General features: G+C 40.5%; 1 protein-coding gene across 8 annotated transcripts in view; it reads right to left on the bottom strand.

The window, feature by feature from the left end:
* LOC308481237 (kinesin-like protein KIF20A) overlaps positions 1–17271 on the bottom strand; it is a 56011-nt gene extending 38740 nt beyond the window's left edge. For 7 of the 8 annotated variants that reach the window (XR_013988532.1, XR_013988533.1, XR_013988534.1 and 4 more), the window contains exons 1-11: positions 16299–16506; positions 15543–15620; positions 14412–14531; positions 11956–12094; positions 11690–11874; positions 9727–9823; positions 8898–9071; positions 6946–7057; positions 4286–4357; positions 1612–1758; positions 214–379 (exon numbers count right to left, since the gene is read on the bottom strand). Coding sequence is in view for 4 of the 8 variants with exons in the window: in XM_081013356.1 (XP_080869482.1) it covers positions 214–379; positions 1612–1758; positions 4286–4357; positions 6946–7057; positions 8898–9071; positions 9727–9823; positions 11690–11874; positions 11956–12094; positions 14412–14531; positions 15543–15620; positions 16299–16409 (1401 nt within the window). In the remaining 4 variants the exon portion in view is untranslated. Of the gene's footprint in view, positions 1–213; positions 380–1611; positions 1759–4285; positions 4358–6945; positions 7058–8897; positions 9072–9726; positions 9824–11689; positions 11875–11955; positions 12095–14411; positions 14532–15542; positions 15621–16298; positions 16507–17186 lie in introns of those variants that run through there. The other variant, XM_081013355.1, reaches the window with a different exon arrangement.
* Between the last annotated feature and the right edge of the window lie 206 nt (positions 17272–17477).

Below are 17477 nucleotides of genomic sequence, written 5' to 3'. Positions count from 1 at the left end.
TTGTAACGGCTGGCTCCGACAGTTTGATTTTTTTATCGTATTTTTAATATTCTGTTGGGAGCCATCCAGAGTAGTTGGGGAAACCCAACCAGATGGGCTGGGTATAAATAATAAATTATTATTATAAATTATTAGTAGTAGGAGTATTCACCCAGGAAAAAACAAGGTAATGGTGCTTGGGGTATGTTGTGAAGGGCACAGCCTTTTACTTACTTGCTTTGCTACAGCAGAAAACTTCATTACATGCAATGTCTCATCATAGGTAGAAGCACACTGGTTAATATTGACAATCATGCAAGCTTTGCCTTTACCACAGAAGAATGGCTGGAAGAGGCGGGTCAGCTTACTCTCTCTGAAGGGAATGTATGCTGGCCTTAATCTTAAGGGAAAGTTTTATTAACATTAATTTCAACATGTGCATGATTTGTAAAAGCAAGCATGGATTCAGACATGTGTGATTGCTATCTGCCCTTTATCTGCACATCAAATACTTATTAGGACATAGCTGTTTTCACGTTCAACAGATTGGTCCCATATTCATTCATTCATTCATTTTAATTATTGCCAACAGACTATTCCATCTACTTATTTTTTTAAAACTAAAGAGAAGAATAGTGCTATAACACTATATTGCAAAAATGCTAAACAGTTGTACCTTGGTTTTTGAACAGCTTATTTCCCAAATGTTTGGGCTCCTGAACGTTGCAAACCTGGAAGCGACTGTTCCAGTTTGCAAACTATATTTGTAAGCCGAAAGTCCGATGGGGCTTCTGCGACTTCTGGCTGGCTGCAGGAGCTTCCTGTAGCCAATCAGAAGCCCGCGATTTGGTTTTCAAACATTTTAAAAGTCGAACAGACTTCTGGAACGGATTCTGTTCAACTTCCAAGGTATGACTGTAGTACTATAATGTTATAGCATTATGGTGTTACAGCACTATACCTCTTTCATTTAAAATATACAGTAATTATAGCCATGAAATCATTTAGCAATAACTAAAATAAAGATTAAAACAAAACAAAATTGAGTCATAAAATAGCAAGGGTCATAGTGAATGCCTGCTGAGAAGTACTAGGCTGATTTTCTTAATATGTTTTGACCATGTCAAAAACCCCAAAAGACAGAAAAGGTGTGCTAACGGCATCTATATCTAGTGTTTTTTTTCTGGGGGGGGGGACGCAGGAGTACACATGCCCCTAAACATTTTGTAAATCTAAATTTGGCCTCATTGAGGGGCAGTATTTCAATATGAGTAGAAAAGTGAGAGTACCCCTAAACATTTTTTTAAGAAAAAAAGCACTGTCTGTATCTATGAAGGCTGTGTTACTTTTCCTTTCTTCTGAAAAAACACAGAGAGGTTTTTTGAAAACAGAGAAATGGCATAAGCAGCACAGAAAAAATGCAGGCTGTTAATGACTGGAGGACAGCATAATGTGGCTGCCTCATAAAAAGCGTGCATACAAAAAAAACGAAAATAATGTTAAAATATGTTTTCAGCACTCTTAACCAATGAAACAGACACCTTGCTTCTTGGGGAATATAAACGTATAACAATAGGTTAGACTAAACAGTTTTATGTGAAACTGGTGTGAAGATTTACTTTTGTCACTTACTTAGGGTTTTGATTTTGCTTTAGAGCTGCAATGCATTTTCCAAGAATAAGAAGAGAATTATTAATATTGCCTGCTTCTTTCAGTCTGTCTCCAAAGGTTTGTGCTTTATGGCATCGTTCTGATCCAGCCAAGTCACAGAGAGAGAGTCTGTACAAAGAATGCAGCTGATTTTAGTATCATTCTTTCTTTTGGAATTAATTTTTATTCGCGTTTTTACATACAGTTCAAAAAGATTAAGTAAAGAATAAATGGAGAAAATGAAAACAAAATCACAACAAACCAAAGACACAACACAAAACATCTAAGGACTTCCTATCAATCTTTCAATCCATCAATCAATATTTGAATTTTAGGTAGCCTGGTACAACACAGACTCATAGTATTTTTAACAAGTAAAATACACACTGTCAAGTAATAACTTTCATTATTGACCCTGTATTTTTACTGTGTTTTGGGGTAAGTGTGTTCCAATGGCCATCTTCAGCTGTTGACAAGCATGTCACAAAGTTATGGATTACTGTGAGAGTAAGAAGCTGCACTGAACTGCCCCATCCTGTCGGGAGGAGGAGTTTCTAAGCTTTTACTGTCATTTTGTCCTGGAACGATAGACTGTGATCAAGACTTTGAAGCAAATCAACTTCAAACTACAGGTGATCAAATTGGCTTGGTTTTTTAAAAAATTAAAATCTCAATAAAATGCATATGTATATCAATTACGAAAACAGAACAAGTAAACATGCAATGCAGATTGATGCAATATTTACAGTAAGCCTGCAACTTATGCAGGGGTTACGTTCTGGGGATCGTCCCTAAAGCCAAAATTGTGTATGGTCAAAATACATTGGGTTCAATGGTGGGTGGGATTGCCAAGCTCATTTCCCTCCAAATCCTGTCCCGTTTCAAAGAATAATAATAATAATAATAATAATAATAATAATAATAAAAAATAAAAATAATAATAAAAATATTATTTTGCCATGCACATAAAGTTGAATACACACAAGTTAATTGCATGTAAGTTGTGGGTTTACTGTATATTAATATCCCTTGACACCTTTAGACAGTTTCCCTTTTGTAGCACTGTTAATCTGTTACTTAACTGAACAGTTAATGTTGACTGCAATTCCACAAACAGAGAAAACAGCAAATTGTAGCTAACTAGAATTTGAAGTGAATGCTTCTGATTTCCCAGCTGCATGGGAAAGAAGGTATGCTCAGGGACTTAGCTCACTTCAGCTTGTTCCTGGCACTAGAAACCAAGATGGGGAACCTTTTCGGCTCTGTGGGCCAGACCCTTATAAAATTCTAGGCTTGTAGACAAAACTTGATGCAGGAGGCTGCCCACCTGTCAATCAGCTGATATCATAATGATGTCGGGTGGTTGGGTTCCAAAATCAGGACTTCAAAGTACTACACAGCTCTTGCAAAAAAAACCCCATGTGATGCTTTAAATGCCCAAGGCTTTGACTATTCCACCCATCTGTTGATGAACGGTGAAGCCAAAGTGTCAGAGACCAGACTGAGGATTATAGCTTTGATGAGGAATTGTGGGAACCTCCCCCTCTTCCTGCTCCTAACCAGGATCCTGAAGCTACCCAGGAACAGTGGAGCAGTATAGATTTAGAGAATTGGTTTGCAGAGGGACATAGTTTGGAAAACAACAGTTGGGCAGAGCTGAATGGGGAACAGCTAGGAGAAGCAGAACAGGAAGAGAGAGAGAGATAACCGACTCTTCTTCGCTGGAAAGTGTCCAGCCGCTCTCTCCAAGGGCAAGGAGAGCTGATAAGGTTGCTACACAGAAGGCTCCAGTGGTTGCGAGATCAGGTTGCAAGAAGGGGGAAGTGACGGAGATGACTTGGGGGGAAGTAGGAGGAAAACTTAATTGGGAGCACCTTTACTCCCAGAATGGCTGTGTTGTTCTTTTGCTGTGATCATTAAGCACTTTTAAACTGGCAAGGTAATTGCTTTGTTCTGCTGATGCACGGCTAAAGGGGGGGGGGGGAGCCATTTCTCCGAAGCCTGACACAAAGCCTGCTTTCTGCAAACATTGGAACTCGCTAGTGCAGCCAGATCAGCAGGCTTGAAGTTTGCTTTCTCTTGCCAAAGCTTGTGGCACTAGTAGGTGTGTTCTCTACCTGCCTCACACCTGACACCACATATGATGGTTTGGAGAACACAGGTGGTTTGGTGAAAAACAGCCTTGTAGGCCAAATATGAACTAATGGCAGGCCTGGCCTGGCCTGCAGGCTGAAGGTTCTCTACCTGCTATAAACCTTGGCTTAACATGACATTCCCATACAATCAGTTTGTGTACAGAGTTACCCTGTTCACCTTGATAGATGAAGCTACACAAACACAAGGACAAAAAGATCTATATACTGCAAAATCAAAACACACTGTGGCATTTGTACAAGCACATTTACAAAGAAGAAGATTTTGTCTTCACTCAACTTTCTCTGCACCAGGAAAGCAGTGAGACCTACAAAGCAAAGTCTCAACATTGTTCCAGTGCCAAAGACAGGAGCTCCAACCATAGGCCAGTAAAAAAATGCTTGCACTTTAGCATAGTTTAAAACTGAGAACACTAGTTTGTCCTCAACAACTTTGCTATAACTCCACACAAAGGAAGATTCACTGTAGTACATATTTAGCAGAAGCAAAAAAAACCACTTACTCAGAGACTCCAAGAACTCGTGGCACACTCTCATCACTCAAGCTGAGCAGTCGAATAGAAAATATACTGTGACTGGAGGAAAAGAGACACAAGTTCAATTTTTTAATCATGTCATTATTTAATTACTTTGTATTATGCTCTATAGGGACGCGGGTGGCGCTGTGGGTAAAACCTAGGACTTGCTGATTGCAAGGTCGGCGGTTCGAATCCCCACGGCGGGGTGAGCTCCGGTCGTTCGGTCCCAGCTCCTGCCCACCTAGCAGTTCGAAAGCACCCCTAAGTGCAAGTAGATAAATAGGTACCGCTTTATAGCAGGAAGGTAAACGGCGTTTCCGTGTGCTGCGCTGGTGCTGGCTCGCCAGATGCCGCTTAGTCACGCTGGCCACGTGACCCGGAAGTGTCTCCGGACAGCGCTGGCTCCCGGCCTCTTGAGCAAGATGGGCGCGCAACCCTAGAGTCGGACACAACTGGCCCGTACGGGCAGGGGTACCTTTACCTTTACTTTATGCTCTATATTGTGCTTCTTTACTTTCTCCTGTGGGGCTTAACTGATGTAGTGCTTGAATAATCAATTCACATATATATTTGTTTGACATCTGTCTGGAAGTATTAATATTATTTAGAGTTTTTTATTCCTTTTATATTACAAAGTACATAGCTTTAAAAAAGTAGAAGATATAAAGAGACGGTATCTCAAAATGGGATGGGGTGGGGTGTTTTAAAAAAGAGAGAAGAGAAGAGAAGGTATCTTACAATTAGTCATATTGAGATAATGCATATAAACTTTACTTAACTGAAATTTTGGCATACAGCACACAAGCAACTTACGAACATTTAACTTTACAGGCTTGGCCACAATGTGTTATACAAAATTTGAAAAGGGTCAGAAAAGGGGTGGGCATCCAGAGGTGGAAACTTTGGCAATCTCACCCACCATTGAACCCAATGTGTTTTGACTATACCCAATTTTGGCTTTGGGCGTGATCCCCAGAACATAAGCCCCATGAAAGTTGTGGGCTTACTGTTTAATAATACAGCAAGCCACCCATAGAAAAATATATTTCTTTCTATCAAAACATCAAGACTCCATAATGTGCACCGGATAACATATCTCCTATAATGATCAATAAAACATTTTTGCCTGAAAATATCCCAACTTTAATTTTGTCCTTTGAGTCTGATAAAGGAGGTCAATTTAGCCATTAAAGCAGAGTCCCAAATTTTACCATACCATTCTATAATTGATGATACACCTCTGCCTAGAATTATATTCAGATGCCAAAGCTTCATAATACTCTTAACGTGCTGTTCTTCAATGTGCACAGTTTTTAACATGCAAAAGCATTCATCAGAAAAAAGTTAGCTATGTCTAAGGTCCATGCAGATCAATGGGACAAATTCAGAAGTCCCATCATTTCCCCTAAGATGGGAAAAGTCCCATATTTTCCAAACTTTCCCTGGGTTGGAGGAAATATTTGGAAATTAACTTGGCATGTGGGTATATCCCATATGCTTATTTTTTAAGCTAATTATAGAGAGGTTAAGGGGCTACGGTTAAGGCAATATATTACTTTTTCTTTAAATTAGATTATGTAAAAATAAAAATAAAAACCAACACACCAAATACAAAGTAACCTTGAAAATTGGCAGCTAAATTCCAGAATAAATCTAGTGCCAGTAGAAAGGATAAAGGGCAATAGTCAAGAATACAGTGTTTAGGATATCCACACTCTCTCTCCAAAACCAAAAATGGCTGGACTCTGGGTGTGAATGGCCATGCTCTAGTCTTGTTTATCTATCAGGGCTAGACAGGCCCCTTCTGCAATTAAGAAGGGCTAAGTCTCCTTCTCCAAGTCTCCTAGGAAACACCGCAACACAAGCTAGTTGCAGCCGAGTGATCATTAACGAACAGATAGTTCTCAACATTAATCATTGATTTTTCCACAAGCAGAGATCCTTCTAGCCAGGAAGTCCAAGATAGCATATCCTTCTCGTAACAAGAAAGGGGCATTGCTGTTGCAGGATATGAACCAATTCATCCTCATTTGGGTTCTGCCAGTGACTTGCACACATCAAGCAGGTTTTAAGATTTTGATCTAAACAGCAGCCCCTAGTGCTGTATAAAAAACAGGAACATCCAGGTGTGCAACTTGCCATGGGCACAGAGAGCTGCTATTTGAAGAATGCTGTCATCACCCAGTAGCATCAGCTGGTGGACAGGTGTGCATGCTGTCGGGGAAATGGCCTTATGGGCCCAAACTGGCTTGTGAGCCCATAAATAATAGAATCAGAGTTGGAAGGGACCCTGAGGATCATCTAGTCCAACCCCCCACAGTGCAGGAATATGCAGCTGCCCCATACGGAGATCAAACCTGCAACCTTGGCGTTATCAGCACTATGCTCTCACCAACAGAGCTATCCACCCCTGGTTTAAAACCCTACATAGTTAAATGTGGTCTTAGTAATGCCATTAGCCTAAATTTTTTATTATTATTTATTGAATTTATAGAGCGGCCTATACTAGGAGGTCTCAGGGCAGTTCACAGAATAAAATCAAAATATAAAACCAAAAAATACACAATCAAAACCAAAACAACAACAACCCAATAACCACCACCACCTCCTTAAGGAACAAGAACATCTAAAATGAGACTGCAAACCTTCTGCTTGATTGTTGGTTCATCCTGGTGCATGCCAAACTTCTGTTCTTATTTCCTACTTTAAGAATTTTGCATGCCTCATCTGTACTCTTTATACTGATCCACTTTAGGTCTGGGGAAATAAGGTATTTTATACAATTAAGTATGCATAACCATCAGAAAAACAGCAGTATGTAAACATTTTGGCACGTTTACAGCATACAGCATTTCTCTACTTGCTTACACAAGAAACCAGACCCACTGAGTTCAAAAAGTTTTACTTATATACATAAATGGGTGTAAGGTTACAACCTAAGTGTGAGAACATAATGGAGATCAAGATAGATTTGAAACAGCGGCAGCCTAAAGCAAGGGTGGCTAACCTGTGTGACCTTCCAGATGTTCTTGGACTCCAACTTCCATCAGGCCCAGCCAGGGATGATGGGAAATGTAGTCCAACAACATATGGAAGGTCACAGGATAGCAATACCTAATGTAAAAAAGCAATAAATATTATTGTTTTTAAAATTATACTAATCTGGAATCAAACCAGAATTTGAAGGACCACAGATATAAAGTATGGATTTTTGGATTTTTGAATAAAAACAGTAATACATAAACAAAATGGCATATTTTTAAATACATGTCTGTCTTCACGAGTTGGGGCAGCATAGAACTATTATTTTTAGATGCAAGATGAACAAGATTTTGGTGATCAATAACTGATCTCGCACCTCTTAATTTGCTTTAAAAGCAGCTGGCAGGGAACAGGGGAGGGAAGAAAACGGATGTGTGTTGGCTTTGAATTCAGAAACTCCTTCACCAGCACTACAGATGCCCCTAGGTTCTCCTTAACAGCACAAATAGCCATGATATAAAAATGGTGGGGGAAGGTTAACCATTCTCAAGCACATGGAGCCATAACTGGCCATCTGTATTCAGTGACTATAACCGAACAGCTCAAAGCAATCCATCCGTGGAACCTTTTCAAGATAGAACATAACAAAAACATGGGCGAACTTCATTACACCTTAGATTATTTACAATGGAAATCAAGGCTTACAAGTGCATTCTGTACATTTATTTGGTCTTGCAACTACTTGCTAAATTTGGCTGAGAGTGGGAAAGCTGCGCCCCCTGGTGTCAAGAGCTTCCTCATGCAGCTGAAGCTGTCCACTGTCCAAGAAATAGTACAGTGGTACCTCGGGTTACATACGCTTCAGGTTACATACGCTTCAGGTTACAGACTCTGCTAACCCAGAAATAGTACCTCGGGTTAAGAACTTTGCTTCAGGATGTGAACAGAAATCGTGCTCCGGTGGTGCAGCAGCAGCAGCAGGAGGCCCCATTAGCTAAAGTGGTGCTTCAGGTTAAGAACAGTTTCAGGTTAAGAACGGACCTCCAGAACGAATTAAGTACTTAACCCGAGGTACCACTGTATTTGGCTAGATCAGTGGTTTTCAACCAGCGTGCCATGAATGATAGTCAGGGGTGCCACAGGCAACACTGGCCTCTGTCCCTCTTTCCTTCCCTCCTCTTCTGACACCCTCTTGCATCTCTGCCTCCCAAAGGCTTGCACAGCTGTTTATTGCATCAGCCCTGGCTGTAAGCTCTGCAGGCAAATGGTGCCTCTGAGAGACACCTCTATTTGGGGCGATGGGGGGGGGAAGCAGCTCAGAGACCAGGGATGGCAGCAGCTGCTGCCCATAGGAGTCCCAAGGAGAGGGGAGAGGAGGCTGAGGGAACACTCCACAAGGGAGGGTGCTTGACAAGGGTGAGAGGCTGCCAGCTCTGGAGGCAAGGGGTGACATAACTGGGCTCGTGAACCCCACAGGGGTGGCGCAGAAAGAAATGTAGTTGGTCAAGGGAGCCGTGGACTCAAAAAGGTTGAAAACATCTGGGCTAGATGGATTCTTGAGACCCAAAAGAGCAATTATTCCTTTGAAGCAGTACCACCAAAGTTGCAGCATTACCTTTTATGTAAGAGTTTCCTCCCTGATCTTCGCATATCCTTAAAACTTTGCGCTTCTGATTTTTCGATGCAGGCACTACATCCAGTAGGTCATAGATGTACTCATTGTAGATTTCAAAGAAAGAAACCCAAACAGATGCTAGGGTCCTGGGGCACTTGCTATAAACCTCAGAATCTAAACATTCAAGGATGGTGAATAAAGGGAGTGTTGTTTATTGTAAGGTTAAATTTATTTAACTGCCCTTTGCCCTAAGGTCGCGTTCCAACATTAAAACACAGTATCAGAAACAGTTTAAAACAACTTACAGTAGCAGAAGGTATGCACTATTTTTGTTCTCATTTATGGATACTTCCTCCCAGGACAGCTATTGCACCATTCTTGTTTAAGCATTTGGTGCAAGGCACATACTTTTGCATTACTACACATTATTGCACTAAAATCATTGGATGAGGTCTCCTGGTTGCATTGTGATTCACTTAGTGGTAACCAGGAGGGGGGTCTTTTCAACAGCAATGCCCTTCCTGTGGAAGCACCTCCCCCTCTGACAACTTTGGCACATGCTGGAAACACATTTATTCCTGGAGGCCTTTGCTAAACATCAGTACCAGCTGGATTCTTTTAAATGCCTGCTCTGAATTTAATCATTTTATTTTGTGATATTACATATGAAAGTCAATATACAAATATTTTAATAAATAAACATAGGGATATTCTTTCCCCAATATCCTACAAAAATTAATCCTGTTTTTATACGATTAGTAAGCAATGCTATAGCGACCATTTCACACAATTCTATATGCATTTTTAACCACAAATATTCACCCATTACCTGATTCATTCAAAACAAAACTTGGTGAGCTACAGCTACTAGAAGTTGAGCCTGATGCACTTGAAGATGTGATAGACTTTGAAGTATTTTCAGTATCCTTGATGAAATACAAAAATGTCAAGGTTATGTTGCTGACTGTATTCACATCTTTTAATTTCTACAGGAGGCAAGCTATCCACCAATTAAGTTTTTTAAAAACAAAGCAACTGGTATAGTTTCTAATTAAATCAATTTTGAATGGGATATTCCCAATAATTCAAGGTAAGTGCATTTTTTGAGATTATTATTATTATTAATAATTAAATCTGTATACCACCCTTTACCCAAATATCCCAGAGAGGTTCACAACAGGAAAATACAAAATGAGAATACAAAATATATAATAAAACAAAAACAAATCAATAACCTCCCTCCCACAAACACATTTTTAAAACTATAGAATGTTAAACAGCCAAATGCCTGGTTGAAGAGAAACACTTTCATCCCCAAGAAGAATTCAAGATGAAAGTCAGACTTTGGTTGAGACTGAAAAAGATACGTAAGAAAGGGAAAGTATGTTGTGGCCCTCCAGATGTTGCTTGAACTACAACTTCCATCATTCCTGACTATGCTGACTTGGCTGATGGGTACAGGAGTCCCGGAACATCTGGAGGGCCACAGATTCCCCACCCCTGATCTAAGGGATTGAGAAAAAATCCATAGTGGTATTTATCTTATTTCTTCCTTCCTTCCATAGACCTCCATGCCAAGCAGGAAAATGCTTTGAGAAGTCCCCTTGGATGCTCTGCTGCATTATCATAATAGCTAAAGATTCCTCCTGAAGTGAACAGCATGATTCAGCACTCAGAACTACCACACCTTAGAAATGCATAAGACTAGGAGAATAAAGCCAACTTGTTGCACACAACATGCACAGCAGTGGCATGAGTGCATAAATGCACAAGAAGCTAAAAACACCAGTCATGCATGTTTCCTGCTTTTGGAAGTGGTCTCAAATGAAGAAAAGAAAAATCAGAGTATTTATTTATAAATTACTTTCATTCCAACCTTTCAGAAGCATCTTACAGAACAATCACTTTAAAACAAGCACGCAAGCCTTCTCTGTGGATGTTTTTTGTTGTGGATGGAGGGGGTAATTAAAAAACACCAATCCTCCTATCAAACTGGGAATATCTCCTCACTCACACAGTACAGGATATTCCACCATTCTTCACCAGAGTTTCTTTTCTTTCAGTATAGTAAGCGGCTCACGTATACGTCAAACAAAGTTTTAATAATAAAGAAAATTGTAACACAATAACATACTGTCTGAGAGAAATTAAAACAACACCCTGATAGTTGGTTTCTCTACCTCAGTGATGGCCAAACTTGGCCCTCCATCTAACTGAACTGAACTGAACACCCAAAGGGAGGGGCCAATTCCAGAGCACAACATTTAAGGCCCTCCCACCAGATGACAGACATTCTACTAATCAAATTACGCCCCAGCGCCTTTCTTACAGTTATGAGAAGCAAGGCCACCATGTCATTTGCATTCGGAAACTTGAGAACCTGCTCTCCATCAGCATAATGTGGCAATGGTGGAGCCAACAGCTCCCATAAAACCCCATAACCAGTGGTGCCAACCTCCTTTCCAAAACATTTTAATCTCACCCACATTTTTCAAAGATGTCCCAGTGTTTCAAAGAGAAGTGCAAGGTTAGGTGGCTATCTCAGGATCCAGAGGAATTCTGGGGAAATTAAGATGGCTGTAAACCAGTGCCCATCCTTGCCACTGTTTTCTGCGGTGTTTCCACCCCACATAATCTAACCCAAAGAACTACAGCAGTGCTATAGTCCAGAACCCCCTTAAACCAGGCCCCTTGAGAGGCTGTATGAATTTGTTGTTGGGGTTTCCAAGGAATGTGTAGTTCTACATGGTGTGGATTTTAACGCAGGATCTGGAAGGGTGCTTGCCACTAACCTCTTTCAGAGAAGCAAGAAGGGCAGCTTTGATGGATTCTTCTTGCTTAACCTGCATATCATTTAGCCTCTTGGTAAGATTGCTGAAGCATGGTTTTATGTTCATCTTTGGATACTGTCTTCCCCTTACATGGTTAAATATGAGATCAAGAGAGCGGGGAAGGATACCACCGTCTTTTGAGCAGCCTGCAGAAACAATGAGCCTCTTTTCAATACATGCCATTGTTAGATCGTTTGTATTTGACCCCATGAAGAATAATTGGATACCTTGAACAGTGAAACTTTTGCCTGCGTTAGTCACACCATAGGTAAACACAAGTCCATTCACTCCGTTGATACAAGTTTTTACTATGTCATTCATTGTGCCTTCAAAAAATTCACTTTGCGAAGTCTCTGGTCCAAACACCTAAGTAGAGAATAGGAAAAAGTTTTACAGGGACAGTGAGGAGCAAACTGTACACATGAGGTGTGAGTGGGATCTCCGACTAACTGAAGTGTTAATAGCAGCATCCATAGGGGCCTACTTCAAGCTGGGACCATGGAGCTTAATGTTTTCTCACCACCAGTCCTTCCCTCTCCTACAGAGTTGCCATTTGCCTCATGAAGTGAAATGATACCTATATGGTTTTCCCCATGAGGCAAATAGCAACTTTGGGGAAAGGGTGATTAGAATGGGGAACGACTTGGAGGGGAAGGGTTAACCCCCAAATCCAAGTGTAATTATTCTGATCCAAATTAGAACTTTCAGCAGCTAGTGATAATGTTTTTAAAAACCCCCATAAAATATGTTATTTATAGATTCATGTTGCATCCAGTTTGGCACAGAAAAGCAGTTTAATTGCTTTGCTTATGACAAGTCATACCATGCCACAGCCAATTTGATCCTCAGAGCAATGCACCACTGAATCCTCTTAAAAGTATTATTTTATTTTATTTTGAAATAATTTTTATTAACAGGCCAATCACATTACATTATCCAAATCACATTAATTCCAAATTATACAGCCAAATTTTAAATTTTGCTGGGGGTACCCATACATCAAGCTCCGAACGAGTCCAAAAATCACTTATATTGCTGCTTTAATTAAACAATTCTATCCAGTTCAATCCAGATAGTCCTTTATTACTTTCTTCATCTTCTTGTTGTTATCGTATATTCCTTTCTTTGCGATCTCTGATAATCTTCACAAGCAGATTAAAAACAGGCATCCTCTGTGTGGGTTTTGTGTTCTCCAAAGATCATATCACTCAGGGACATCCGCCATTCCACACTTCCATAAAAAATTAATCTTCGGTATGTCCTTTATTTTTCTCAGGCTTGCCAAATATTTCAGGAGGCTCTGTCAGGTTAAAATCACATTCCTTCTCATTCCAATGATCCTGATTCTCCTCCCCCTGTCTTTCTTTCTCAGGCAAGCCTGTCTTAGCGAGTCGCCATTTTACACTGCGTCATAAAATTTTCCTCTGTTCTCATTGTTTACCATTCATCTCTTTAGCTATAATCCATTCCACACAGCTCTTGAATTCCTGCTTGTGATTAGTAAAACGCAACGATCTTACCTCTTTCTGGGGTGGAGGGTTATTAATATCACATAATGCAAAGAAAAAAAAGATTTTTTCCTCCACCCCCCCTTCATTCCAAACATACAGTCTCTTAATGGTGATTCATCAGAAGATTTACTTATCCGTCCGTCACTCCCGGTCACAGAGATCCATTAATCAGCAGTCTTATCTCTCGAGCGTTGCTTGATGTATGTGCTTCAGCTTCATTCCAATCGTATGTTTCCAATTATAATTCCGAGCTGAAGCTAACCAGCACGCGCTGATTGGAATCGGCATCAGGAAGAGCTGACCTCATCGAGGGCTCATGCCAAGTGACCGGCACCCCCATCTCACGGATCCGGGGGTGCATTGTGGACACCGCTGGCAAGGCAGCCCCCCCCCCCCACCTCCTTGGGGGGGTAGGAAGACTGCATACTTCCCATAGCAGCCTCTTAATTACCTTGTATGGGTCAGAGAGATGTTATTGTCAGCCATCTTCCAATGCGCCACCTGGTGGCCCCCCTTAAAAGTATTATTGATGTTTTATTAGAAGAATTTCATTTATTGAAAAGTGGTGAGAAGGGAGAAAAAGAAAAAAGTGAATGAAATTCAAATTAAAGAAAAACATTCCATTACATTTCCACAAATATACAAATGTGTATAGTCTTATTATCCTAACACAAATTTCTTTAACAACAACCTCATATATTCTGTATAAAGTTGTTACAAATATCATTATATTTATCCAAAGAAAGTCTGTGTCCATAGACAGTCTGCTCATATGTTGCTAATGTCATGTTTGTCAAGCCACTGACTAAGGGGAATCATATTTCTATTCTTCCAGTTCAACAGTATTGGCCTCTTAGCCACCATTTGCGTACGTAGAATCCATTTTCCCTGTTCCACTGTCACTTTCCATACAACTGGTATAAAGTTCAAAAGAATAAACACCTTTAAGAACTTTACTATACAGTACAGGAAAGCGGCATGCAATTAATGTAATGGTGCACTTTAAGGCTGAAGTCCTGTGCATCTGTTTGAGAGCTAGCTATATTTTGCTCTGAGTTCTCACTACTTACGAAACAGGAGCAGCCTACACCAAGTGTTCTAATGCAGTCTGCTTTATGCACTTTTATTTATTTATTTATTTTCACCGAAATTGGCCCTGGAGGAGAACTCACCTGTGTAAAGGTGAACTGATGTGCCGATTGTCCAATTCCCTTTTCACTGTTCTTCATAGCAGTAGAGTATTTAGGTGCGTGAAGAGTCACTGTTTCTTGATTTTCAATAATCAAACAGTCCTTAAGAGCACACAAGTTATTTAAACCAGTTTCCTAAAACATTCTTTGCTTACTAAATTGCATGCTACAAACCTGTTTTACACTTACTGATGTGGTTTCATTTGTGAGCTTTCGGTGCATGCGATTCTGCTGCTGTGTAAACACTGCACTTTCAAGTGCATTTAAAGCAGGTGACTTTTCCCAAAGAATCCTGGGACCTGTAGTTCACCACTCACAGAGCTACAATTCTCAGCACCAGGACCAGCAAAAAAACTTGGCACTAAAATGGCGTCCCCCTCCTCACCAGATTAGAAGGGGCGAGGGAAAATCTACACCAAGAACAAGGTGATCTGTTACCCCATGCAGCCTGAAGCTGCCGCTACACCTTGCCTCCTGAGTGGGCCGGCCCTGCTCAGCACCCTTAAACTATAGTTCCCAGGATTATTTAGGGGCAGTCATGTGCTTTAAATGTGTGGTATGCATGCGTCAGTGTGCAAGCTGCACTTTGACGTAGTGTAGTTAAATGCAAAGTTTCAAACATTACTGTAGATCAGGGGTATGGTGTTCCCTAGATGGCATTGGACTATAGCTCCTATCATCACTGACTATGCTGGCTGGGGCTGATGGGAGTGGGACTACCAACAAACTCTGAAGGTTACCACATTGCCTACCCACGCTCTGGTGCAAGAGAGCCAGTTTTCTAACAATCTCATTGGAGCATTTCAGTGGTACAGTTATCTAAGCATCATCATCTAAAAACCTAGACTGCTATATATGTCATGCTTATCCAGCTGTTTTAGTGTCCAAATCTTGTGAAGGGTGACTCACAGCAAGTATAAGCAAACTAACTATATGCATACTAAGGCAATGTAACCTCATTGTAACATTGGAGTTTGGAGAAGGGTAGGTAAGGACCACCAAACAGCATATTACAGACAAAAAATAGGTAAAAGATTTCTATTTCCCAAACTGTTTTTGAATCCAATTCCCCACAAAAGATTTTAAAAAATGATGCCATATTTCACAACTAACCTGGTTTTCATTGTTTTCAAGCTCTGCCTTAGAAAACGGCCGCACTCTCAAGTATACTTTCAGTGGCTGATACATCACCTTAAAAAAAAGAATAATAAATTAAGGCTGAAATTGTGAAAATATGAAAGATGGTTCTTAAAGTTCTACATCACTACTTTATACTTCAGTATTATCAGTCGTCAACATCCTGTCGTTTGTCTTCATGCTTTGCCTAAGCTTTGACTTCTGCTCAAAAAGATTACTTCTCCACCTTAAAACTTTCCTTCTCTTTAACACTTAGATAGTCTCCACCCCTCCCGCCCCTGAGAATACAATTATAGAACTGCATTTTTAACCAAGAGTGGCACAGTGAGGGTATTATATGTCTTGCAAATCCTATTTGAACTCAGTGAAAACGCCAATAAAATGCACATATCCAACACCCGACTGCTTCCCCTACTTAGTTCACTGCAAAGTTAAAACTGAGTGGAAGTTTTATATTTCAAAAGCTGTAAAGTCTTAATAGCTGCGTCTTCATTTGATAAATTTCTAGCATTTAATATAGTACATTTTAAATACAACTGCCCCCGTTTGCCCTAGTCAGCTTGTCCATGTTGGTATTGATAAGTCAATGGCTATGCCGAAGTCTATTGCAGATTGGTTTTTAGTCTTTGAAATATATGTCTAAAGGAACAGAGTTTTCATACTAAGTATTTGCTATGCACAACCAATAGAAAACCACACAAATGTTTATGAAATTAATAGCAAGCAGCCCACCTCCTCTTCCTGCTCATCTCTGGTATTGGATACTTCTGACGAGTCCATAGACATCAATTCTGCCATACCCTCAGCAGTGGATGTTATTCTTTGTCGTTCCTGACAATTCATTCTTTTACCGTATAAGATGGGGAAAAGAAATAGCAGGTCTGTACACTATCCAACTTTTAAACAAGACACAAGTGTATATATACATATTTTATGGACAACAGATCACTTCCTGGTGAAGTCAATGGGTTGTATCTACAACAACTAAGTTCTACTTCGGCTGCACTGAAATCAGCACGAGAAGTTAGGTGTAACTAACGGATGTCCCATTGATATAAATGACTAATTCACTCTGGATCCAACTCAATATTACAATTCTTGATGTTTGCTATGTGAAGGAAATCCACCCACATGGATTTTAACCAAAAAGTAATAGTAGGTGACAGGGAATTTAGTTCTCGGAGCCTTTCCAAACAAGAAAAAACCATAGCCAGGACAAGGCACCAAAGGAAGATCCCTATAGTGGTACCTCGGGTTAAGAACTTAATTCATTCTGGAGATCCGTTCTTAACCTGAAACTGTGCTTAACCTGAGGTACCACTTTAGCTAATGGGGCCTCCCGCTGCTGCCACATGATTTCTGTTCTCATCCTGAGGTAAAGTTCTTAATCCAAGGTACTATTTTTGGGTTAGCAGAGTCTGTAACCTGAAGCGTCTGTAACCCAAGGTACCACTGTATTAGCAACGACTGCTCCTTCCCCACTCATTTGTCAAGGTTTAAAAAATGAGTACAGGTATATGGCAGATCTGGAATTCAAGTCCAGGTTCCTGGTTCCACCTTCCGCACTTTGCTATCGTTCCAAGAAATTAAGGGTTTTCTTGTTGTTTTGTTTTTGCTCACCAGAACATGAACAGGCTATAAGTAGCCATGTTCACGAAGCACAGCAGCAGCAACCAAGTCTCAACAGGTCCACTCTTAAGCCAGGCAGCACTGGAACATAAGGGAGGGCCTTTTAGTGGGTCAGATCATTGGTCCACCTAGCTCAGCATTGTCTACACTGACTGACATCAGCTCTCCAATTGGTCTCAAAAAGAGAACAATTCCCAGTCTTCCCAGGAGTTGTCAGAAATTGAACCTAAGACATTCTGCACGCAATACAGATGCTCTGCTCCTGAGCTACAGTCTTTTCCC

This window comes from Podarcis pityusensis (assembly GCF_964106645.2).
Source record: "Podarcis pityusensis genome assembly, chromosome: 7".
In the NCBI taxonomy this organism is placed as follows: Eukaryota; Metazoa; Chordata; class Lepidosauria; order Squamata; family Lacertidae; genus Podarcis; species Podarcis pityusensis.
Note: the sequence above shows the minus strand (reverse complement) of the source record. Positions and strands in the feature narration are given on the sequence as shown.